This window comes from Protopterus annectens, chromosome 3.part1 (genome assembly GCF_019279795.1).
Source record: "Protopterus annectens isolate FY-2018-M chromosome 3.part1, PAN1.0, whole genome shotgun sequence".
NCBI classification, from domain to species: domain Eukaryota; kingdom Metazoa; phylum Chordata; order Ceratodontiformes; family Protopteridae; genus Protopterus; species Protopterus annectens.
In genome coordinates, this window is record NC_056732.1 from 340,118,698 (window position 1) to 340,145,221 (window position 26,524).

Sequence of the window (26,524 nt, forward strand, 5' to 3'; positions counted from 1 at the left end):
CCAAGAAGACTGAGTGCTGTAATTAAATCAAAAGGTGCTTCAACAAAGTATTAGTTTAAGGGTGTGCACACTTACGCAACCAACTTATTGTACATTTTTTATTTTTATATTTTTCCTCTAACAGATTTGATTGTTTTTCAATTGAATTATACAGGTTATAGGTCACATTCAAGGTGGAAAATGTTTTGAAATAATTTATTGTGGTCTCGCTTTTTTATATCACAAAAACCAGAAATTTTAACAGGGCTGTGTACACTTTTTATAACCACTGTATATTCCCCATTTCGAAGGAGGGATGGGCCTCCTTGAAATTGATTATATGTATAGATCTGCAATTGTGGGATTCCACACATATCTGCTGACCTCACAAGACCCAAATGTAGTGAAAGTTTTGAAACATGAGGCGAATAAATCTAAGATGACTTCTCTGCTTAATTTAGCAGAAGCATATTGGTGTCTAGCAGGAATGGAAATCAAACCAGAAGTAGATAAATATCAGCCAGCAAACTGAATGTGCCAAAAAACAAAGGAAAGAATATAAGGTGAAGGATCAGATGAAAAGGCAAGAAATGTAGAAAAAGCATAAATATAGTTGCAAATACAGAAAACGTCTGGAAGAACCTCATGTTGATCAGGAAAGAACACAGGAATGGTTAAGGAGAGGCAAATTCAAACCAAGAGATGAATGGTTAATATTGGTGGCCCAAGACAGTGGGCTATGAACACGATGAGTTACAAAGTTCAATGAACATGTGGGAGAAACAGACAAATGTAGGTTTTGTAAAACCGAATTGGAAACACTTGTACACCTTGTTGCTGGTTGTGACATACTAATGACAGGAGGACTGTATACTGAAAGGCATAATAATGTGGCAAGATTGTTGGACTGGGGATTGCGCAAACATTATGGTATTGAAGTGGCTGAAAAACACTGGAAACATGAGCCACAAAGCATCATAGAAAATGATGATGTTTATATCACATGTGATCACCCATTACCAACACAGTTCAAAAGACAAATGCTAGAAAACCTGATACAGTGGTCCAAGAAAAGAAGACAAGACTAGCATTGATCATTGAAATCGCCACACCCAGTGATTGCAGTGTCTTGTGTACAGAGACACACAAAGTCATAAAATATCAGGATCTGCAGGCAGAAACGAGAGCAACGTGGAAGAAAGATACCCAGACCATTCCAATAGTAGTAGGAGCAATGGGTCTTATAAAAAAGAATCTACAATCGATTAGATATGTTACCAATCCATGTAACTCCATACGGATTGCAGAAGGAGTCATTACTGGGCACATTGCAGATGCTGCGAAGAGCACGTTTGGCTGACATCAAAGATTGAAACAATACTAATTTCATGAACTTTAATCGTACTTTGACTTAGGAATGGGGTCCAATCAGGTCATGGTACAAGAAACCCAAAAGATTTGGAGAAATTAAAAAAAAAGAGGGGTCTGATAGTTCCTTTAGAAAGCCACTCTGCAATCTAGTGAAGTGGGTAAGATAATTCAGTAACCGGAAGACAAAGGTCACTGATGGAAAGACGCACTTCCCATACCTATCCATAGTCCTGGAATCCTTATTCGGGGGATGGACAGAGGAGCTGGTCTCAGAAAGCTCCTTTTTAGTGGCTGCCACCAAGATCATGACATCAGCTGCTACATCTTTTGTCAAAAAGTTCTTGCTCTTAGGGGTTGTAATATATTTATTTGGCCTCCTAGAAGTAGGCTCTATGGTGTATGGGTTCTCCCATGCCTTCTGAGAGATTAACTCAATAAGTTCATCAGAAGGAGGGGGTCACACAAGAGGTTGAAGTGTGAGACCCAAAGGCCTTCAGGTAAACTGACTCCTTGGCTGAAGGGGAGGTGGACTGCCAGTCACCTCTCTGCTTTAAGATTTCCTGGATGTCTCCAAAGGAGACATCTTCAGGAGGTGACCGTGGGGACCCTTCTGCTTCATCAAGGTTGGTATCAGATGTGATGGACTCCTCTGGGGAGTCGAGATGCTTCTTCTTGCATGTCCTCTTCCAAGGGATCTCCTCAGTGAGATAGTCTGGGGAGGTTTCAGAAGAGGGGGGAGTCCCCTGCTGGACATCCTGAGGCCTAGGGTGACTGCGGACCTGTGGAGAGGATAGGTGAGGAGAAAAAAACACCTGGACAGAACTGGGAGGAAGATCTGTAGGAGACTGCGTCTCAGACTGACAGGTAGTCAGAACCCTCCTCATAACTTTGAAGGCAGTCTCTCCCACTCTGAAGAACTCCCCAGATCCAAAAATGAGTTCTCGGAGCTGATGGAACCTCCAGAGCATAAGATGGAAGCTCCAAAGCTGAGGCGGGAGCAGAACTCACCCGCACAGAAGCCCCCAGAGGCAGAGTCGGATCCGGTGAGATCTGAACCAGCTCTGCGGACCTGACCAGGGAGTATCAGCTCCCAGAGGTCTCCTTCTCTGACTGGGCGGAAACACTCGGGGCAGATACCAGATCCGAGGAGCCTATAGGTCCTGGACCTTATACAGACACAAGTTGGATATTGGAATCTTCTGGCTCCAAAACAGAGGGGCAGATCGGAGGAGGAGCAGGTGCCAAGGGGAAAGACTGTGTCTAATCCATTTCCTTTGGGCTTGGACCTCCAATAATTTGGCTAAGGTCTCTCTATTATCTTATCCGCATCTTCTTCAGACAGACTCCTTTTTTGACTGACTGAAGCTAAGTTGGCATTTGCTGACATGTAAACCATATGGATAAATGTTCTGATGCTGCACACAAAATATACATAAATGAATTTTTGCAATCCTGCTATGAGGATACACACACACACACACACACACACACACACACACACACACACACACACACACACACACACACACACACACACACACACAAGTTTAGAATCTGTATTAATTATTTGATGCATACTACACTGACAACTGATATCAAAAAAAAATTAATGGGTCTCATTGGACCCATTGAAACCCATAATGTAAAATGCCTAAAGCAGTATTTTTGTTGGGGGGAATTCCCATACCTACACTATTTTCAATATACCAAATATGAAATTACGCAATAAAGAGAAAAAGGAGAAATTCCCTTATCTCACTATCTGAAAGTCAGCAAGCAAATTATTAACGAAAGTGAAAGGAACACAACCAGTCACTTACACTGCGAAAACACATCAGCCTGCACGTAAACACTTTGCAGCACTTGAAGAAAAAAATCTTTGATATAATATTGCAAAATGACTTTTGAGTAAAGCAAACTCAATGTTATGAATGTAAATATGCATATGCATATTATACACACACACACATATATATATATATATATGTGTGTGTGTGTGTGTGTGTGTGTGTGTGTCAAACACTTGGTGCAAGAGCCTTGCCTCTCTGGTGCAAGGACCTATTAATATAAAACAGCAATATTATTCCAGTACTCAAAAAATGTTGACCCAGTGAATCTCTCCACTTTATAGGAACCAATGGAAATAACAGGAAATCAAGGTACAGTTCTTGATTCATTAGGTCTACAAGTTTTCACAGGTTCATACTAGGCAAAGACCACCAGGGTCTTTACAAGCCTAGCCATGCAACCCAACCCAGTTTTGTCCCCGAGATCCTTGGATGCCTATATGGTGGGGTATGTTAGTAAAAAGGTAGCTAAGGGCTATGTGGGGAGGGGGGGCATGTTAGCTGTGGAGTCTTCTAAGCAGCACTCAACTGCTGAATAAATAAATCTTTGAATTCAAAAGCACTGAGTGTGAGTCTTTTCTTCAAGAGCTTGAGACAGACTAGCTGACCACTATTTCTCCTAGAACAGAGTTCCGCAGTTACTACTACAGGCAAGCTTGCTGATCAGCACCACCAGACATCTAAGGCAGGTGGTGAAACCACTCACCCTTAAAAGGCTGGTAACCTTAACAGTCTACATTAACACCAACAACAGGCAAGTAACCCCATCATGTATAAACAGAAATGCAAACATGCATACATACATACACACACGTGCGCACACATGTGCACAGACACACGCACACGTAGATTACACATCCATTTATTTCTGCCTACATAGTTTTGTCATAGCTCTCTGTTAACTTGTTAACATGAAAAGCCGCGGGCTGTGTAAGGACATAAAACCAAGTTCTCAGAGGCCTTTATGGTTTTCCCCTTAAAAGGTTGCAATTCTTTCTTCTTTAGTATGCAAATCTTAGTGAATAAAGACTGTCACCCTGACTAGATATAGTAACAGGAGACACTGCTTCTGACCTCACTAGTTGTAATACTACTAGGGAGCTGTAATGATTCTCACTAAAAGTCTGCTCCTGACCTGTCAAACATTTTAGAAGTGACTATGTAGTGATTTCACTTTTGATAACTGTTGGAAAAGCATTTTCCATAAGTGGTGGCCTACAGTTGAATAGTTTTACTGTACAGTGGCAGGAGTTTTACAACAACTTTGGCAATCTAGTCCTTGGTTACAGTTATTTTTTGTACAACCACATATTCAAAAAACACTGAAAACAATGGGTGTATTCAGTTTTATTCAATGACTAGAGAACGCCCAATATTGCATTTAACTGGGTAGGTGATCAACGGTGTATTTTTTTTTTCATCCATGAACCAGATCAGATTTGGTTACAGATGTGGTATAGAAATATAACTGAAATGCTGTACAATATATATGCCTAAATTATATTTCTATATCATGTCTGAAACAACACCTGTAGGTCACCACTTATGGAACCAGCTTTTTCAACAGGTAAACTTCTCAAAAGTGAATGCATTACACAGTAATTTCTAAAACGTTTGACAGGTTAAGAACAAAATTTCAATGAGAACTCTTGCAGCTGTGCAGTGGTATTACGACCAGTGAGGTCCATATTAACAAGTTAGCCGACAGCTATGACAACACTATATAGGCAAAAATAAATGGATGTGTAATCTACTTGCTATATTTTGCAAAGAAGGGTTTATTTCATATCACTTTCACCTGGATGTTGTGCGACTGAAAAACATCAACAATCCTCTCTAGTACATTTTTTTCTAGTTTTATTTTTTTGCTCCAGTACGTGACAATCATCAAACCATTCCCTGATAAGCCTTAGCCCATTTGTTCTATCATATAAAGGAATATATGCTTAATACCATATGGAGGTGAAAGCTGCCCACGGAACTTGTAATGCAGGCAGCCAGGGACGTAGCTTGCACTCTTGCCAACATCCTAGAAAGTGAAGGTGCATGTTATAGCAATAACTCCACCCCTTGTGGTGACATGAACATCTGCATCACTGTAGGGACCATCTATGTACCTCAGCTCTAAGCATGTGCTCTCATTCACATGCAGCAGCAAGGTCTACTGTCACCTGCTCTGGTGGCTGCAGCTCATCTCCTTCCCTACACAGGCTTGCAGCTATGGAAAAGCTTTCTCTTTGATCTGGAGCATCAGCGAGCTAGCCGGGAACTACCTCCCTGCCATCCCCCCTGCAGCTCCATTAAGCACCTAAGACTCAAACTCAGATCATCTGAGCTTTGGTCAGCACTTTTTTTCCTCAAGACAAAACAGCTGGTTGTCCCCAGTACATCTGAATCCCCACAGCACCCACACAACACAAAAAGAGTGATACTGTTATACATTTAGCATGGTTTCCCATAAATGTAACTAGCTCTCAGCCTTTCATAAACAGCAACTGACCCTTAAACTGCAGTTTAATACAAAATGTTACATTGTTTCAACAATTAATCAATTTATATAGAAAAGCTGTCATTTTCTAACCTCCTTTACAAGTTTGTGTAATTGCAAACAAAGTTAGGAACACTGCAATCTCATGTTGTGTAAACTATTAAAAAGTCATATCTGTTAAAATCTGTCAGAATCTGTAAATGACATCCTATAACAATCTTCAACTTCCAGAGCATTACAGGAATTTCACTGTAATTTTATTTTCCAGAGGGATGTTAAAAAAAGTCAAACCTGATAGATGCGTTTGTCAGGTGCACTCATTTCAAAGCAGCAATCTTTTTTAGCGTCCTTCCTGAGAGTATTATTCAATACGACTGTGTATCCGTCTATAGCAAATTCACCTTTCTGCTGTTTGTCTGCAGGAGATAAAAACAAAGTTTACATTTCTTCATTTGTAATCAAGAAGAAAAAGAATGTCAGGTGGGATAGGCAGTTCCTAGCCACTCAACAGATCACTATCACAAGTCACGACTCTCAGTGAAGCTGCATAAAAACTACATATTTTGCATAGTCCCCACTTGCTTTAAGTGTCTCGTTCTTGGCACAGATGTGACAGCTGCATGTAGGATAAAACATCAGTGGGAAACAATTAATTATGCAACTCTCTTGGAGATACCTTCCAAAACGAAGCTTCAATACATACGCTTGCATTAATGGTTATGCTAACAGTTGCACATTAAATGTGCTTAGCAAATAAAACTGTAACAACAAAACAGCTCAAGAACATTCCTGCAGACACTAAACAAGACATGAGGAACAGCACTCATCAAATTCAGTTACATATCTGAATGTATAATACACAGATGGACAAGCCTCTATCTGCATAGTCTGTAAAAGCATACAATGTCAGCACTCCCTCACAGGTGCAGTGATGCAGCTGCTAGAAATGCTCAATCTCAAGTTACTTTAGGGTCTGTTTCTAAACTTTTGGCATCAACACTGCAGGCAATACTGCTACAGATGTGGAGGCACTCATCTGGAACTTTCTAAACTGCCATCTACTAGTTTTTTTCTAAAGGTATTGTGGGCATTACTTACAGTCTTAAAAACAAGTGAGATACATACAAATGCTGTGTTCGCTTTGACTTTTATTTGTAAAAATGGAATAATTAACTAATTTTTTTACCAGGTATAACCAACCTTAAGTAAGGGTGTATAGACAAGAGGATCAAAAACCAAAGACAGATTAGAAACACAGTGGCAGTGCAGGCAAGGATGGATGCATCACATAAGCTATTAACATTATGGGAGTATTCAGAACAAATAGCACACTGCACAGCTCTATTTCTGGTAGGCTTGCTAAGTGCATTACAAGTGTCCATTTTATAGGCCGCTGTAGCTCTACAGTACAATAAATCATAAGGCAAGCAACACTAGAGCAATCTATAAGTTAGCACCATGTGGAATAGCGGTAGTGGGGGGCATAGCTAATGTAAATTAGCCATGTCTTCTGCCCCAGAGCCTTGTGCCAGAACTGAAACAGTACAACAAAACAATTTATACACATGGTATACCAAGCTACTTTGAAACAGAGCAGTGGGACTGAATACACTATTTCACAGCATTCACCACTGCAGCAATGGCGCTGAAAGTACCACATCAGGTCTGTAATGCTAGGTTATGTGCATTAGTGTGTTGGGGGGGAGATTGTGTGCATGTGTGTGCATGTGTATGTATGTGTGTGTGTGTGTGTGTGTGTGTGTGTGTGTGTGTGTGTGTGTGTGTGTGTGTGTGTGTCTCCGTTTGTGTGTGCACTTCTGTAAGTGTCTGTGCAATACTACTGCTTGGGTTGATAGGGAGTAAAACCTGTGTAGTTATTTCAGCTGCATCACACATTTAATTCAGATGCACATAAATGATTTGCTAATGATCTCCATTCAGCTCGTGCATGTTTCTGAACTGCTAGTTAGTACAGTAGCACTACTGAACCACAACAGTGCACCGCTATTAATCAAAGAGGAGCAAAAGCAAGCTTTGTGTGCAGCAGACACACTGTATATTCTCTTCCAAGGGTTAACAATGAGTCAAGAAAGTACAAAGAGCAGTGATATGTGTGTTAGGTCATCTGCTACTTAATCAAGCAGTACATGGTTACGGTCTTTTTTTTTACCAATTTCTTAATTATTTCCTAGACTTTAATCTCACTCTGAGTTCCTTCATCAGCCTTCTACCTCAGTTTGCACCCACCTTCACCTACTGGAGATGAGTTAATACATTTGGAGTGGCAGGACCACTGGAGGGTATCATTCACAACTGTAGTGCAGTAGGCTGGGAGTTCATGTCTTCACTCTTACCAAGATCAGCGCCACATGCAACACCTCAAAGTGGATTCAACATCTGTGCTTATCATCTGCAATAGAAATTAAGCAATAAAGACTGGAATACATCTAGACCATCACCTTGGGGTAGATACCTTAGTATTAAATCTTTATAACCCCTATCTCCAAACAATAACACACAAAAAAATGACAAAGCAGTTCACTGACTGCTCAATTATTTACTTCCAAGCCAATCTTTCCACACGAGGCTTGCTTTTTGCACCCTGGTTGTTGATGGTGTGAGTAGGTACCCTGAACCTACACCATTAGGCTGGTTGCTCTGTTTTTAAATATAAGCATGCCCAAACAGTCCTCTATCTATGTCTATGTCTAGTAGCAGCCATTTCCATGATGGAGTGGCCTTTGACTGCAACATTTTATAATGACTGACGAAACACCAGATGGCAAAAAAAATGCAGATTGCAGACATATTGAAGGTGCCTGCTTGGTGAATGCCAATCCTTCTCTTTCTAAACAAAGGAGATGAACAGCTTCTCAGTTCTTCCTAAATTCAGATATCTACTCCATGTAAAACCTGAACTAGTGGTGCACATTTAGGTTGTAAAGAGCTCTTCCTCATCTGGTTCCTACCTCAGCAAAGAGAACAAGAAGTCATGAATGCATTGGTTAAAAGACAGTCTGGAAACCACATTAGACAGAAAACATGAGTATGTCTTAATGGACAATAAATGATCTGGAAAGACAATATATGGTTCCTAACACCTAAGGGCTTGCAGCTCCAGGATTATTTGTTTAGAACTGAAGGAGAACATATTTCAATACTGCTGAGCCAGCAGATTCAAATGAGTCAAACAGCAAGCCCATCAATCATGAAGTTAATACCCCATGAAGGGAAATGGGTACTTCATAGGTGGATAGAGATGCACCACTCCTACAAGGAATCTCATGATCTGTTGGTACTGGGCCACAAGCTTTGGTCTTTCTTTCCTGGATTTTATGATAAAGTTCGGAATTCAAAGAATGGGGAAATGATATGAATCTTCAGTGTCGCAGAAGGAGAATATAGCAATCTCCAACTTCCCATTGTCTAGTGCAACAACATGATGCTGGACAAGACTGCTGACTCGCAAATGAAAGCAGATCAACTTTCAGGTGTGTCCTACTTCTGGAAGATCCAAACCACTTTATATTTGACAATTTCCATGCAACAGTACTCAGCTCATTTGTGCAACTAATGGCAGCCAAGGGCAATATACGTAGGACCTGATTTTGAATGACATTCATTGTTATATAGTTAAGTGTTTTTTGTCCTTTTCAGCTCAGGACTGCATCAGAATAGTCAACAAGATTAAACAGATCAAAAACAATCACATGATCAAAAGTCCCACCAATAAAATGTTCACAAGATTAATTGGATCAAAAACAATCACATGATCCAAAGTCCCACCAATAAAATTGTATTACAAATCCACTAACAATACAAATAAATAAATCTCACAATCAAAGATGCATTTGACCAATCAATGTAGTTGATAAACTTGTAGTAGTTAATTAACCAAAAAAATATTGTAGGGGTAAATTTAACTGCAATACATCAAGGGTGCTATATTTACCTACATGTAAGTCATGCTAAGCATTTTATGTAGGCAAGACCGAAAGAACCTTGAAATGCATACTTATGAACATTTACATAGTACATGAAAAGGGGATAGTAATACTGCTTTGTGTTCCAATTTTGATAAATTTGTTTTTTTTTTCATTTTGGAAAGAGTACCACCCCCAATTAAAGAAGGTGAATGGCATGCTATTCTTGAACGCAGGGAGCTACATTGGCAGCTACTGTTAGAAGCAAAGTTATTTCCTGGATTGAATGAAACAGTATCTATCAGTAGCATATTGAAGTTAAGAGCCGCAAGGCTATATTGATATAAATGATTTACTGTCAATAAGCTGAACGCTGGTTCGGCGAATGCGGAAAGTCAAACGGCAGGTAGTCGACTCCCGAGTTGCCAAATGCTAGGAGATCAAGAGTACATATCAGCGAATGCACACTTGATGTCACAAGTACAGTCGGGGTACAGAGTGGAAAGGGAAATGTATCCCTTTCCTTACTGTAATGCGATCTCGGAGTTAGAATATTTAATATGCAGGTGGGGGGGGCTTGTCTCCCTGCTAAAACACGAATGACAGTGTAGGTGTTTAACTTACATTTGCACCTACACTGCCATCATGGTCGAATTTCGGCATAAATGTCAAATCTGTTAATCGCATTCAACAGAGTTGACATTTTGAACTACTTAGTATGCCAGAAGTTTGACATCAGTTTCACAGTGTCGAACGTTCAGTGTTCTGAACTTCGATATGTTGGTAGTAAACCGATATAAACACTACTTTTGTATTTAATAATATGATTAGTCATATAATTCTTTGATTGTGAGATTTATTTATTTATATTGTTAGTTGGATATTAATGGATTTGTGATACAGTTTTATTGGTGGACTATTTGATCCCATGATTGTTTTTGATCTGTTTAATCTTGTTGACTAATGTGACTATTTATTCTGATGACGTCCTCAGCTGTAAAAGGATGAAAGCACTTTTTTACTATATTCCTATGATTCCCCTGTGCTTCGGTCTGTTGGCAGACTTCATTTGGTTTTCAGTTTCTTTCCTACCAACCAGGGGTTTATACTGTTTCTTTCGGTAGATATTCATTGTTGCTACACAATGAGCAGGACCATAAACTGCTTGCTGCATATGGTCTTGAAGGTGCTCTCTCTGTCATGTCACACATCTTATGACCACAAAAAGTGTTTTAGAAGCTCTTTTTGTGTGTGTGGTATGTTTGACTAGGTAAAGGTTGAAAATGGAAATACAAGAAAAACACAAACAGAGGAAGCAAGCAGAAGGTAGATCAGATAGTGAGCAATAAAGGAATAAGCAGGATGAAGGTGGGATAGAAGGCGTAAACTTTTTTATTTTTAATTGAACAGGCACTCATTTTTTTTTAGAAAAAGGAATAATGTAATTAACAGGAATGTTAGAGGGCTAGGTTAGGTCGGAGAAAAAGGACAGACATAACCAACAGGGTGCATAGTAACACAATAGGAAAAGGGAACACAATGGTGAATGAAATATCAAACAAAGTGAGGGAAGACAGTGGTGAGGGGATGACAGCAAAACCAACAGGGTTGGGCATGGAAACAAAAGGAAATGGAACATCAAGTTGGGGCACAAGATTGTGTGTTTACAGATATAGTATCTGCCAGCTGAGACCCATCAGGAGATTATTCATCACCCAGTTTTCTGTCATCACAGGATCCAGGCTCAAAAGGTGGAGCCACTACTGGGCAGGGATGTTGCTCAATGAATTCCCAGAGCATGGTCTCCATGTGGCTGATGCAGGCTTCCAACCTGTCAAAGATATCCCCTACAAGCTCTGCCAACTGCCAATGGGTGAAAGGTGTCACCTCCACTCGCACTGCTACAAGTGGGTACCACTGCACCACCTCCCGGTGCAGGGCTCCCTAACACAGGTGGTATACGTAGACAGGAGGTGTGGAGGCAACCATAGCATGTTGCGACACAGATATGCAGGATGCCTCCTCTGGTGGAGATGATGGTGATGCTGCTGCCACCTCTGGGGTGTTGACAGGTCTTACCAGTGGGATGTGTGCAGATTGCTTTGCTGCTGCATATAATAGGAAAATAAATTACCCCCCCCCCCCAAAAAAAAAAAATAAACAAAATAAATGCATTTAAAAGAAAGGAGAGTAACAAAGAGGGTGGGAAAGAGAAATACAAATATAATGAAAATGACTTCTAACTACTGCTGATAATGATCCAGTTATACATAACCACTTTGCAACTCGTTAAATAATAATGGACTTCAGAAGCCTGTTTTTGTGTGTGCATTACAGACCACTTGGCAACTGATGGAGTGGCAGCAGTTCATATACCTCCTTCCCAGTTCAACAGGTGTGGTATTTACTTCAATGTGGATACAGCATGTGATCTCCAGTACCTTATGGAAATGGGCTTTATGATACAGCTCCTGCATGGTGTTGCTTCTCTCTGCTGGGGTACATTGGAACAACCAATGCTTGCTATATTCTGAAGCATAGCATCAAGGAACTGATGGAGAATTCTCAGGACAGATGCCTAAGATACCCCCCACTGTGTCCCCAGTAAAATGCAGAAAGGTCCCTGTAGTTAATATACATAAAGCCACACATATTTTGGTATCCCTTGGGATAAGTACTCCTTGACTCCCACTGGGCTGCAGATGAGGCCGAAACATTTACATGATTTGGTGCATGGTGTTCCTGTCAACACTGTACAGATCCACTATGTCGGTGTCATGTAGGGCATGAAATGTTAAACACAGTCTGATAACCCTGTGCCTTTTGGGGCTGTGTCACTTACATCTATCCATACATCCTCAAACTCCTTTTTCCCACTTTTGCACATGGGGTCCAGGTGTCACTTCAACAGTGACAATCATCTAGAGCCAAAGTTTACACCGCTGAGTGGCTAACCCTGTCACAGTAATTCATCCATACCACACACTCGCGCACGCGGATACACATATACACAAACACACACACACCTAGGGCCAATTTAGAGTATCCAATCCACCTGCTGCATGTCTTTGGAATGTGAGAGGAAACCCACGCAAACACAGGGAGGACATGCAAACTCTGCATAGAAGGCACCTCAACTGAGAATCGTACTGGGGAACCTCTTGCTGTGAGGTGCCAACTTACCATCAGGCAAAACAACTGCAATATGAGCATCCTGCACATGTATTATGGCTCTGGCAACTGCTAACATAACTGTTAAATGTACTCTGGCTGAACAGGTATATAGTCTAGTTCAAACAAAGCAGGCATAACTCTGATGCATAGCATCGAAACATTTCTGAATCACTCAGTCATCTTGTTTTGCCTCATTATACAGTCATTAGCATGTAGCATGGCTGACTATATTATCTGGCCTAGACACGTTGTGTAGCTAGGTTTTATCTTACCTTGCCATGTTGTGTAGCTGCATTTTCTGAACTGCACAAACCCTGCTTGTGGCCACTCATCACACAAATTTGCTTTAAACTGTGTGGCAAAGTTTTCTGAATCTGACCCAGTATCTACAATATTATAAAATTTCAAACATGAAAATAGCTACAGGCCACCTTTCAGCCACAGTATAATAATGAAAGCATCTCAAATGAAGGAAAAACTGATTGTACCAGCACACTGGAATAGCACTGACATTGAAAACTTATTGAATTTTAAGGGACAAAAGAATTGAAAGCTACACTCTAATGAAAGCCGATGCATTTGTTTTCAGGACTTTGGATGATTTACAGTTGCATACTGCCTGTTACTCTAAACATTCTTACAGTACTCAGTCTTCAAACAGCTATTTTCAATACTCATTTATACCACCCATAATTTATCTTCTTTAACTTTACTTCATTCATCTCAGACATACATAGCCAAATTTGTTTTGTTTTTACCTAACTTTTTCATGTTTACCTCCAAGTATTGGCTATATACTATGTAAACCAAACCTTAATACCATGGAATTAAAATACTTATTCATATTTAATATCATTTCATTATATTTTTAAACAGTTTTACCTGTTATACTTTGCACTGTTGTATATGTTTGATTATTTGTTGCATATTATACATATGTTTTGTATGTTCCACCATGGTTGTGACTGAAAAAGGTCCTTGGTTCAGCTCACTGTCCCTATTAACAAAACCAACTGATTAATTTATTGTCTATCAGTGTTGGCAGAAGGCTGTCTCAAATCAAGTGGCAGGGTAATTATTTACAGAACCATAAATGCATGTAACAACACTCTACAGTGTTGGCCAAATTAACAGAAATTGGTGTTTTTATTCTTGTTTTGCCATATAACTCAATACGAGTATATGAAATGACAAACAATATAATTCATGTTATATGAGAAAATGTTCTAATATGTTGTGAATGACCAGTTGGCCATTATCAAGGATTTAACTTACTGAGGCATAGAAAGAACAAGTTCACAGGAATGTTCAGACATAGAAGCATTGCGTGCCTATGCTGAAATGAGTTCTTAATCAGCTGCTGCTGGTTTGTTATGCTCTTTTTTTTCATCTCTGACTTCAGAATAGCCCACAAGTTCTCTATTGGGTTCATATCTGGGCTATTACCTAGCCATAGTAACACTTCAATACCATGGATCTCAAGGAAACTTGTCACTTGTCAACCTTTGTGACACAGGGCACCATCGTACATGAAGATGAAGTCCCCTGTCCAGGTAAATCTCGTCTTCTTTGCCCAGTCACACAGCTGAGGGAGCAGACGTTGCTGTAATATGGTTCTGTGCTGTTCTTCCATCATGTTTCCCTGAACAATGTAGAGTCGAACTGTTCCAAAGATGCTCATAACGCTCCACACCATCACTTGAATGGGGTGCTTGATGTGCTGGATGATACAGTTGTCCCTCATCTGCTCTCCAGACTGCCTGACATATTGTACTGTCTGATCTGAACACTGTATTATGCACTTGTCACTGAAAACAACACATTCCCAATCTTATTCCAGGGCAGTCTTTTTACCTTCACTTGTTTGGACAATTTGTGTTTCTTCAGAGGTCTGCAAGCTCAAAGCCCAGCATCCAGAAGTCTCCATCGAAGAGTTCTGGAACTCATTGCAACACCCTGTTTTCTACCATCCCTTGCAGCTGTCTGTTGGATGCCTTGCGATTCTTACGGCATTCTCTGATCAGATAAGAATCATTCTGAAGATTTGTTAACCTTCTGTGACCACATCTGCTAGAACGTCTGGGCGACAACCCTTCACCGGTATTCAATTTCTTCCAAATTCGTCTGGCAGATGGCTGACTCACTCCAACCTTCCTGGCAATTTCGAATCCAGAAACACCTTCTTTGAGTAGAATCTCAGCTTTTGCATGATTTCGTGGCATTAAGTCAGCCAGTTTACCCATTTTTTAAGACCATGAAGCTGAATCATTATGACATCATTTCTTTTTAAGTAGGTAAGTAACATGTAGTAATTTTGTGCTAAACAGCTTTTTCTTAAAGAATTAGCAAACTGAAATTATTTTGTGAATTTCTGAAAAAGCCAGACTGAAAATCACTACAGAAACTAAGAAATTACCATTATTTCTCAATATTTCTATTAATTTGGCCAAAATCGTACTTAAGACTAACAATGTGTAGTGGGTAGGAAATTGTGGTACATTCCACTAACCGTGTCAAAACACTGTAAAAGGTGCTACAAAGAAATGTAAGAATCAAGGAAATTTACCTATGGCCCCTAAAGAGTACTCTGATTCTGGAATGTCATCTCAAGCTACAAGGATAAAAAAAAAAGGAAACCACATTGTACGGCATACACAGAAAATCTCAGAGATGATGAAGTATTGATAAAGATGAAAGAGCTTTTTTTTGCATCTGAAGGGGCTGAAACCCTCTCTTCAGGAATTTTATCCATATTTTTATTTATTAATTTGACATTTGTTGACCAGGAATGTCCAACTGAGCGAAGGCCCAGGGAGAAAAGCTCCATAAAACAAACAAGTAAAATATAAGATGAAAAAAAATACATTATCAAACAGTACATAAAAGTTGATACAGTAGAGTGTGTCAAGCATTTCATAGCTCTTGGATGCCTAAAATAATCCAAGTACACTTCATTAACAATAATATGTCAGTATCTAAGTTTCAGGATTCCTACTTAGAGAACACAGCATAAGATAGTTACAGGTTTAGTAAGAGAGATTCATTGTTTGAGACAAGAGATCAACAGTTAGGGGTAATAGTAAAGTACGAGTTGGGCAATTAGTGGTACTTTAGCCAGCAGCGGAAAAATGAAATTGAGTTTGAGCAGTGGACAGTCAGTGAAGGAGAGTGTCAGACAAAGGGTTAGGAGGTACAGTTACAAGATGAAGTAGGAATAGTTTGAGTGCTGATTTGAATTCATGAGTGGTAGTTATATTTCTGATGTCAAGTGGGAGCTTGTTCCAGTTTAGGGCTGGGTAGTTTTTCTGACCAATGTTTTTTCTGGGCTTAGAGATCTTCTGGTGTTGTTAGTTGGAGCTGCTTTCCTGTAGGGGCATAAGGAGAGACCAAAGTGGAGTACTACGGCAAGCTAATGGTTTGTAGAGTATATACATATATATATACATGGATCTACTTTTCTTCATAGAAATTATACTCATTTGAAAAAGAAAAGTAGATCCCCACTTCAGCAAAAGTGCACTTCAACAAAACTGCACTTACGCTGATATAAAGATTGGCTAAACCAAAAAGAAAAAACACACAAAAAATGATCTTTTGCAGGGGGCAAGCACCACTGCACCCCCCCCACTCCCCCATACTTTAATATTCTCAGTCCAAGATCGCACTACAGTGGAGAAAAGGGAATATTCCCTTATCCCTACTGTACCATGGTCTCAGCACTAGTTTGCTAAGTTGCACATCAACACTAAACGTTGATGTACAACTAAGATTACATGCAAACTGCATGTTTTTATTTCTTTTTTTTTTCTTTTCTTTTTATCTTCACCTGAAAGTGCATTTTCGACAAAATGCACTTTTGCAGAGGCACACTCGCGAATTTACGTTTTGTTGAAATGTAAATTTGATGTAGTAAATGGATCACACACAAACACACACACACACACACACACACACACACACACACACACACACGGGTCTACTTCAAAGTATCAACATTTCAGAACATCGAACCTCTGATCATCAAAGACCAGAGGATTGAAGTTCTGAAATATCGAACCTAACAAAAAAAGTCTAAATGTGAAACCTTATTTCACGTTTTTGCAGGGGGCAAGCCCCCATGCATGCCCAACACCCCTGCCAACTACAAGACCGCACTACAGTGAAGAGAATGGTAAAGTTCTCATTCCGCATTGTACAGTGATCTCCATTCACAAGGTTTCATAGGTCAAAACTTTGATAATCTGGTCTTCACTGATCAGTCATCGATGTTCTGACATTTTGATCCTTTGAAGGGGACCTATATATACATATATCTATATATATATATATATATATATATATATATATATATATATATTCATGTATGCAAAAGATCTTGAGAAAATCTTGGGCACAAACCTCTCTTCTATTCAGGAGCTTTTCATTATATGTTCTCTTTCTTGCTCTTGTAAAATACTTGTTGATTTTACCCATCCGGCCCACAACTGAGTCTCACAACTTGCGTCTGGAAGGAAGTACTGCAGCTTCCACTGGAGGACTACCAGATTCAGGAACAGTTTGTATCCTGCAGCTGTGAGACTTATTAATATGGACACCAACCATAATACCTGATACACTGAAGCCTCTTTTTTTTCATTTAATCCTGCTGCTCTGAGCAATTAACACCAGCATTACTATTATGCAATATGATGGCTATACTGAGTCACGTCTAAGGTTAACAAGTGCAATATGGTAACTAAACAGCTGCTATTCACTAGTCTCTATTTATTCTCTATCTTAGTGTAGGGGTTTGGTGGTGGGTATTTATTTATTATATATCACTGGATAATGGGCATTGAATGTGTTTATGTAATGTGAACTACCTCTTGCATGTCATATGTGTTATTTTCTTTGTTATGTTATTCTTTGATCCCGCTGTATCTACATTATTTGCACTGCATTTCTCTCGTGACATTTATAATTTCGCTTAGGATGCACTTGTGTAGTCCTAAATGACAATAAGGTTTCTTTGAATCTTTGAATAGATATATATATATATATATATATATATATATATATATATATATATATGTGTGTGTGTATACACACACACATGCGCGCACACACACACGAGCACACAAACGTGCATGCACACACATACTGATATGATATGTTCTTGAAAAATTTTGCTTTGTCCTTCCTTTGATCACTGTTGTATTATTACTAATCATTGGGAAGAGAAACAAAGCTTTTTAAATATCCAGGGGGATGAGGAATGGGGAAAACAAATGAAATCTAAAATTCCTTGCAAGATGGACCTAGCTAATCCATCCCTATCCCAAGAAATGGCATCAATCTTGCAAAGCTTGGTAAAAGTATGGGCAAAGGACAAAGGAGCAGCTTCCAAAATGGATCTGCAATCAGCAGCCTTGAAAAAAAGCAGAAGAAGCAACAGCTCTGGTAGAATGCACTTTGACAAATCTCACCTTACCATGAAGACAGGAAGTGGCAGAAGAGATCCATTTGGAAATGGATTCCTTAGAAACAGGACAACCTAACTTTTTATCCTGAAAGGAAATGAAAAGCTGGCCTAACATTCTCATAATCTCAGTTTCATCAAGGTAAAATATCAGTTGTCTGTGAATTCTAAAGTGTGCAGAATTCTCTCCCTCTTGTTTAGAGGGGAGGGGAAAAAAAGGTTGGGATATTAGCAGTCTGGTTCAAAGAAAGCACACTGACCATCTTAGGCATAAAAGAAGGGTTAGCGCTAAGAGCAACCCTATCTTTATTGAAAAGTGAAAAAGCAAGAGAAGCCATAACAACCCATAAGGGCCTGTAATTCAGAAACCCTTCTTGCAGAGGTAATGGCCAACAAAAGCAGTCTTCCATGATAAATATTTCAACTCAGCAGTAGCTGCAGGCTCAAAAGGTTGTAGAGGAGTTTTCCAACACAACTCCAACACAAAATTGAGATCCCAAGCAGGAGTAGGAGTTTCGTAGCCTTATATTCTTTGCCCTTGTTTAAGAAATTGCTTGAACAAAGGATGAGAAACAATGGTGGGTGAGTATCAATCAATTGCAAATTGCTGCAGCATGGAAGAATAGAAAGAGAAAGACAAACCTTGTACCAGTAACTCAGTAAGATATTGAAGAGCCACAGAAATAAAAGCTCACCTTTTGCTGCACTCCAAATAAAAATGCACTCCAAAAATAATCTCACTTCCATGTACTCTATACACACTTTTCTAGACTTAATTCCCTTCTAGCTGACAGTTCAAACAAAACCAGAAGTGAGGAAGTGAGGAATGCTATGCTGTTAGGTGCAGAGAGTGAAGCTGGAATACCCTAGGCATCTTAGCACTGCTATCACATATTCCAAATGATGAAAGAGCTCTTCCCCTTCCTGAGCCAGATTTAGGCAGTCGTCAAATAAGGATAGATCTGTATTCCTTTTTAGTCTGAAAGCTATCACTGGAGCCAGAACTTTCGCGGAACACTCTGGGCGAAAATGAGCCAAGGGCAGGGCAGGAAAAGAGAGAAGTGATGATGAGTGAGAAGCCGAAAACGCAGATACTTTCTAAGTAAAAGTCTGATAGGAACAAGTTACCATCCAATGATCTTTGCCCAGCAGGTAAAAAAGCTGCTGCAACGTCAACATTTTGAACTTGGGAATGTCCAGATAAGATAAATCCTAAAATTGGTAAAAAATTGGTCTCCACGTGTTTCTTGGTACTAGGCAGAGGAAAGAAGAAAGGCCCACTTCTGGCAGAGGGGACCGCCTGTATGGCCTCTTCGTATAACAGTTTACAGCACAGAGAAACCTGTTTGTGAGCTACTTGAAACGTGTTGAGGAGGGGGTGCGAGCATGCGTAAAGAAATAAACCTGTATGGGGATAAATGATATCCATCTGTGGTCTGTCCTGGGTAATTAAACTCCAATTTTCTTTTGAAAAGTCCCAACCTTCCTTCCCAAAGGGCAGCTTCTCCGGTAGGTGCTCTGGCAGCTGTGCTAGTAGGTCTGAAGGTCCTGGTAATAAAGGACTGACCCCTGCCCTCTGTTTAGCTCCTGTGAGCCCTGACTCCCTGTTCTAGGCCTGAAAGAGCCTCTAGCTTTCCTGCTCCTTACCAAGGATACAGACTACTCCTAGACTGGGAATTATAAGAATAAGAAGGCCCACGTCCAGTAGTCAATTTCCACTAAACTTTGGAGGCTGACCTGCAAAAAATCTTTTCTTTAACAGTCTGCATAGACTTAGCAACACGCCATATTTTTTAAAAAAACTTCTCAAACAGTTAAGACCAAACAACAAATTTTGTCAAAACAGGAGCATCTAAAAATCCTGTGACCCGATGGCAGCCAAAATAGACATCCTCAGCCAGGCGGCCTGCCTGAAACATTGCCAGTGGCAGCCACCCCAGCAGAGGCACATGTATCTAAAAACCCATATTGCAAAGATGCTTTACCTGCCTGTTCAGAAACATGACTAAAATCTGCAACTTCAGTTAACGATGTCTACCGCCAGAGCAGATACCCAGACTACTCAGAAAAGGAGATAGTTCTGGTATTTCAACATGTAGCACTGGCAATTCAGTTAGCCATAGTGGAGAGGAACTGATTTTATAAAACACCCTTAGGCAGCCTACAGTTCAAAAACCCATTTGGCAGAAGTAAAGACCACTAGCAGGACTGTCTTCCAAGTAGAATACTTTACAGAAGGAGTGGAAGCAGGCTGAAAGTGTGTGTGTGTGTGTGTGTGTGTGTGTGTGTGTGTGTGTGTGTGTGTGTGTGTGTGTGTGTGTGTGTGTGTTGGGGGGGGTCAAATTTTCCAACACATAGTCCAGGTCCCAAAGAGGAAGAATGGATTTTTGGGGGTACCTGAGGTGAAGTACAACTTTTAAAACCTGTCTGAATTAAAAACATGAAAACAAAGGTGGATCAAAAGTAAGGTAGGCAGAAATGGTGAGGAATACTCACTTGGCAAGGATCCGTGCTTCTCACTGCACTGTATAGAAAATTTCTTCCATATGGAAACATATGATCTTCTTGTGGTAGTCTCCTGTAATATCTGTAGCACACATCCTCTGAAATTTAGTACATAAGAGCTATTAGAATCTGATCAGATGGTTAGATTCAGTGTCTGGAGATCTGAATGAATTAAAGAATCTCTTTGCAATGTGGACAAGTCCATCCAGTGTTGTAACTTGTGCTGACTGCCTTGGGCCAGATGAAAGAGAAGGGTAAACTAATACTGTTTGGGACAGAAGGTAATCAGCAGCAAGACATTTGGCTTTTTTTTGTCCTATTTGGTACTTGCTGCATGAAGGAATAGAAAGGGTTAAAGAAAAAGATTTTTTTGATTACCCTTTTGGTTTTCAGGAAAATCTTGGGAATCAGAGAAATGGGCAGTGAGAGAAGGCATAATGAATCTCCCCTTTCAGGGCAAAGACATGGCTTACATTCTCCAAGTTTCTGTGCTTACCTTCCCATTGAAGATGTTGCATCATCTTACGCACTGCATCCACAAAGGAAAGCACTCCCAGAGGAGACTCAGGAGACATAGTGTCCTCCTGCACCAGTTCATACCTCACAGGAGAATGAATATGAGAAGAGTAAGCCAGGGAATCTGAATCTGTCTCTTCTTCCGCAGAGAAAGAATCTCTCTGTCTTTCTGGAGGGGAAGCAGTAGAAAGATGGGGAGTATAAGAAAATAACTGTGGAGGCTTCAAAGGCACTAGAGCTTTGTACAATCCTCGGGAGAATTAATACCACTCCTTCCAAGAACCCCTGACGGCTGCGAGAGAAGGAGAGGTATGCTTCATTTTTTTCTGGTGGAGTAGCGATGCAGGCAGCAGCAAAAGCATCCACACAGTCTAAGGACTCATCAGAAGACATACCAAAGACGTCTCGGTCTGACTGGACAGTTGAAGCATCAGAGTTTTTTTCAGCTTCTTTTTTCAGCCGATACAGGACATCTGAGTGAGAAAGGCTGGACTCCATTTTAACATGATTTTTCAATTAAATCTAAAGGGAGGACAAACAGCTGTGTCTGTAAGGTATTTGCTTTTCATAATCACATTTTTCCTTCTTAGTTGATATGAAAACATCTAATCAATTGTCAAAAAAAAAAAAGAGGAAGAGTCCCCAATGGGGATACTTACCTGTCCAAAGCAAGTGGAACTGGCAATAATCGTACATCTCTCAGGCTGACAAAGAAAGGCAGGTTCAGTGTACAAGATAGAGGAGTGAAAGCTCTGAGGTACTTTGCACAGTATGCCCCTCTTGTACCACTTAGACTTGGCATGCTTTTTTTCATATGTCCCACATATGGCATGACAGAAAGGTGTCTAGGCTTTGCTGTCCTAGCTAGATTAGCTACCCCTGGCAGGATATGCCCATGATTAGTAATACTGTAACATGATCATAGGAAGGTCATCAATAAAACAATAAAACTGAAAATGCAGACAAGAAGATTACACACATTAATGCTAGGAGTATAAACAACAAATTAAGTAACTCTGAAAGTGTCCATTTACCAGGAGACTGCTGATATCTGTACAGGCACTGTGACTTGGTGATATACTTATGTATACTGCAATCACTACTGGTTTTCTGCTTCAACTGATAACAGGCAGTACTTCACACATCCATAATTACTTTTATTTGACTTCAGTTTTAACAGAAAGCCAGCATTCCTGTGAATATTGTAAAGACATACACTTTCTTTCAGAAAGAGATGAGATATTAAGAATAATTTACTTTACAGCAAGTTTAATATGTAAGGTAAAATACAAAATTCTTTTTAACATTATTATTATTAACACTATTATTATTATTAGCACCAAAGCATTGTACAGTCCTTAGGGGAATGTATTACTAAAAAGAAAAAATCAGATATCTGGTGATAGGGAAGGGAGAGAGTGCATTATTAAGAGGAGGGAGAAAAGAAACTTCACTGAACTAGTATTAGTCATAAAGACCTGAATGGATGATTTGGATGTTGTTTAGCTGTGTTGATTCCTTGAGATCTCTGAATTATTCACAGTCCTAGACAAGATAATATAGGTAGCTAGTTAGTTATTTGTTTTCCAGATGAGTCTGAGATATTGCAGGTAAACTTTGGAAGTAATAACACCTTTCACTACAGCCTTGCAACATAAATGAACTTCAGATTTCTCCTCATGTAGTATTCACACAAATATTTGGGAAAATCTGTGCAAGTTTTCAGGCATCCTCATTCACCCAGTGCATAGACACCTGAGAGGGTGAATCCTGGGTGCCTGCAATGGACCAACAAACTTATCATAGAATACTCCAAGCTTTTACATAGTTTCAGCTTCACTCAGGTAGTTCTCATTGCTATCCATAAATATGAACATTCTTTGGAGTTAGTCTTCAGAATGGCTCTAGAGACCTGCAACTTAGTGGCAAAACCAGTTCAGTTAGCTGACATCACTTTGCTAATTTCACACTCAGGCTCAAACTGATAGTCCCGCCTGATACAGATTTTGTCTGCTACAGAGATCTTTAAAATACTGATCAAGGCCCACTGGATTCTACAATGGACTGACTCCTGACAGGTTTGGTACTGAAAATCTGGACCCCATGGCTGAATTTTATTAAAAAGGTTGTGATGGGTACCCCTGGATTCTGTGGTCCCAGTATGTGTACATCCTAAATCTGCCAAGTCACATGCTATGCTGTGACCATGAGATCTACACAACAGACAGACTAGGATGATGCATTGTAATTGGTTAAGCTCTTGTCTTGTGTTCCAAAAGACAAATCTGGACTGTAACTGCACAATGTTGCATACCATATGGATATCTGAAATAAAAGAGCAGGTTTCTTTTCCAGGGAGATTTCTGCTGCATCAGATTTTCTGTCTGCACTCTTCTTGGTGTCTGATAGACTGTGTCACACTGCCTATAGTCTTCTGCCCCTTCTAATGTCCCTCCTAATGTAAGCTGCATGTTTCCTTAGAACTTCTGCCATGATGAACCCACATAGCATCATGAAGTGTCATATGTCTCAGACTTCTGCTAGGCGGAGTTTTGTTATATCATCTTCGATGAGGTCATGAATGTGATTTCATCTCAGTGTTTGATGCACTGTAAGCTAAATCCTGGTGCTATGACACTGGTTAACTCTTGCCTTAAATCACTAGAATAAGATGTCTTTCTAATCATCAGGTCTTCTAGAACTTCCAAGATGGCTGCATATTAAGTAACAGCTTAATTCTAGCTCTCCCAGTGTGAAAACAGAAACTTAACAGAGAAGGCCAGTAGATTTGTGTTTATGGGTAAATTTCAATAGTATAAAAGTATACTGCCAGGATGCCAAGAAAAAAAGAAATACAGAGGACTGGAAAAAATCAGCTACAAAATGTGAGGAAGAAACACTGACTGGGGAAAGTTCTTCAGCTGTTCAGCAAAAAAACAATGCAACCTCCAGACATGAATTCCAGTAACCTACAGGAAGATATAAGACAAGTGCATGCAGACAATAAATGAAACACTGATGGAGTATATAAACACAAACAACAAAAGGCTGGAAAAAATGGAAGAAGCTTTAAACAAATATTCAAATGAGGTGACAAAGCTGCAAAATTCAGAGGTCAAAATGAAAAAAAGTCTGTCTGAATATGAAACTGTTCAGGAAGAGATGTTTCAAAAAATAATAGAGGTAGAGGACAGAGGATGTTGAAAAAAACTGAGATTTTTTAGCTATACCAGAGAAGGCGAAAGGAACAGACTGCATTAATTTTATGAAACCACAAATAAGCAACTGGACTGGTATTCCACAGCAGGAGTTTTTAGTTGAAAGGACGCATCATGTGTATGCTCCAAACCTGGCTAAAAGAAACCAGCATAGCCCCTTAATTGTAAAGATGCAATCTTACCAGCAGAAGGAGTTGATTTTGACAAAACTGTGATAAAGTACAAAGTTCTAAAGTGGGAGACAGCAGAGTGTTTGTGGAGAAAGATTACTCATTGTACATCAGACGGAAGAGAAGCATATATATTCCACTATTCAGGGAATGTCGAGACACAGGTGTGAGATTCAAACTGCTGTACCCAGCTGTCTTCAAAGTATTTCTTCCCTGGAGGGACAAAATCATTTTTTGATGAAGTACATGCTAAGGAGGAAATACAAAAGTTTGTCCAACAAAAATTGAGCTTTGAAACAGAAAGAGATTCTACTTCTTGTTCTTCTGATAATAAAGATCACAAAGAGACTGTACCTATGACATTTTTTCCAGTGTTTCAATGGAAAATGTTGGAGTGAAGGAATGGAACACGGCTGACTAGAGGAAGTGAGAGTACATTGGAAATGAACCAGTGACAGGACTTGGGAGATGGAGATGAACAGTAATAAAACCAGTAACTTAATGTGAGACTATACAGGCATTTACATAGCTGCATGGAATCAGGAATACCAAAAGGACAAAATCCTCCTCTTCAAGGAAGAGTAAACCTGTCTGTTGGACATCTGCAATAAATAAACCTTATAATAAAAGGAAAAAAATTGCTGTTCAGGACCAAGAAGGAGCAGGTGCCTAATGTGAAGCAATCTTTCCTTAGCCTGAACAAGCAAATAAGAGCACTTGTGAAATCCTCCAAAGAAAACTTCGAGTCAAAACTTGCCGCATCTACTAAAGACAATCATAAGATCTTCTTCACATATGTCTGCAATCTCAAAGGAAGCAGTGAGATCTGCTCAGAACTGGTGGGGGGGCTCAAACATATGCCCTACTTCACCTCATTAATGTTCAAAAAATGCCTTGGGGAAGGAGAAAATTAAGTATAAGCAAAGACACTTTTTTTCTTATTTGCACTATATTTGTGGTGTACAGTTTTCTTTGAATGCTATAAAGTAAAGTTTTCTCAGTTATTTGTAAGTGTAATGAGGACTGTAAATAGGTGCTGCTGTTTTTTTTTCTTTTCTTTCTCCCTTCTCTCTTTCTTCTTGTTCAGTTTTAAGAAATGTAGGCAATGCAATGAAACAAAAGCCTGGTTAAAAGAACATGACAAAAGAAAAATTAAAGTGCTTTTTCTCATTCTTGCATGTGGAAATGACTGGATAGTTAAGGACCTTGGACTGATTTAGTAACAAGTTTTAAGAGTAAGCAAGTAAACAAAAAAGAATATTGAATATTATGAGGAATTGTTCTAGCAAAAACATGTATGCTCAGTAGCAATTCTGCAGCTGGTCTTCATGTTTCCATGGAAACAATCTGATAAAGAGAAATTGACTGCCTGGTTCTCTTGTCTCCATGAAGACAATCTGATAAAGAGATGCTTGGCTACGGGTTGGTGGAGGGTGACAGGCTGAAGGGGGAAAAGCAACTTAGAAGAGAAATTGGCTAGAATATAATGTTCTCTGAAAGCATTCAGGGGTTTTCCCAGCTGAGAGAGCTATAAAGAAAGACAAAACCAATTAGCACTTAGTAGGAGCCAAGCTGCACCGTGCGTCTTAGCATATTTAACCTTTCTTTTAGGTTAATTCAAGTCTATGAGCGTGGCTGCCAGTTTCTGACTTTTCTTCCTACTGGGGCAGATAAAACTTCAGTCTTTGAAGATGCACATAGTTTTGTTTGTAGTTTTGTTTGTTAGTATTAAATTAACAGTTTTTAGGAGGTATTGGGGCTGTGTTTTTTTTTTTGTGAAGGCTTTCAATAAAACAAAACATTTTGTAAGATGTGACATAGACTCAAATGGATATGACAAGAAGCAACTGTATAAAAGTTCAACCTGTTAAACAG

General features: G+C 39.6%; 1 protein-coding gene across 3 annotated transcripts in view; it reads right to left on the reverse strand.

Annotated features, from left to right (window-relative positions):
- Positions 1–26,524, reverse strand: part of SKAP2 (src kinase associated phosphoprotein 2) — a 1,551,387-nt gene that overhangs the window by 649,383 nt on the left and 875,480 nt on the right. For all 3 annotated transcript variants that reach the window (XM_044066788.1, XM_044066787.1, XM_044066789.1), the window contains one exon: positions 5,977–6,101. In XM_044066788.1, the coding sequence (XP_043922723.1) occupies positions 5,977–6,101 (125 nt within the window). The remainder of the gene's footprint in view (positions 1–5,976; positions 6,102–26,524) is intronic.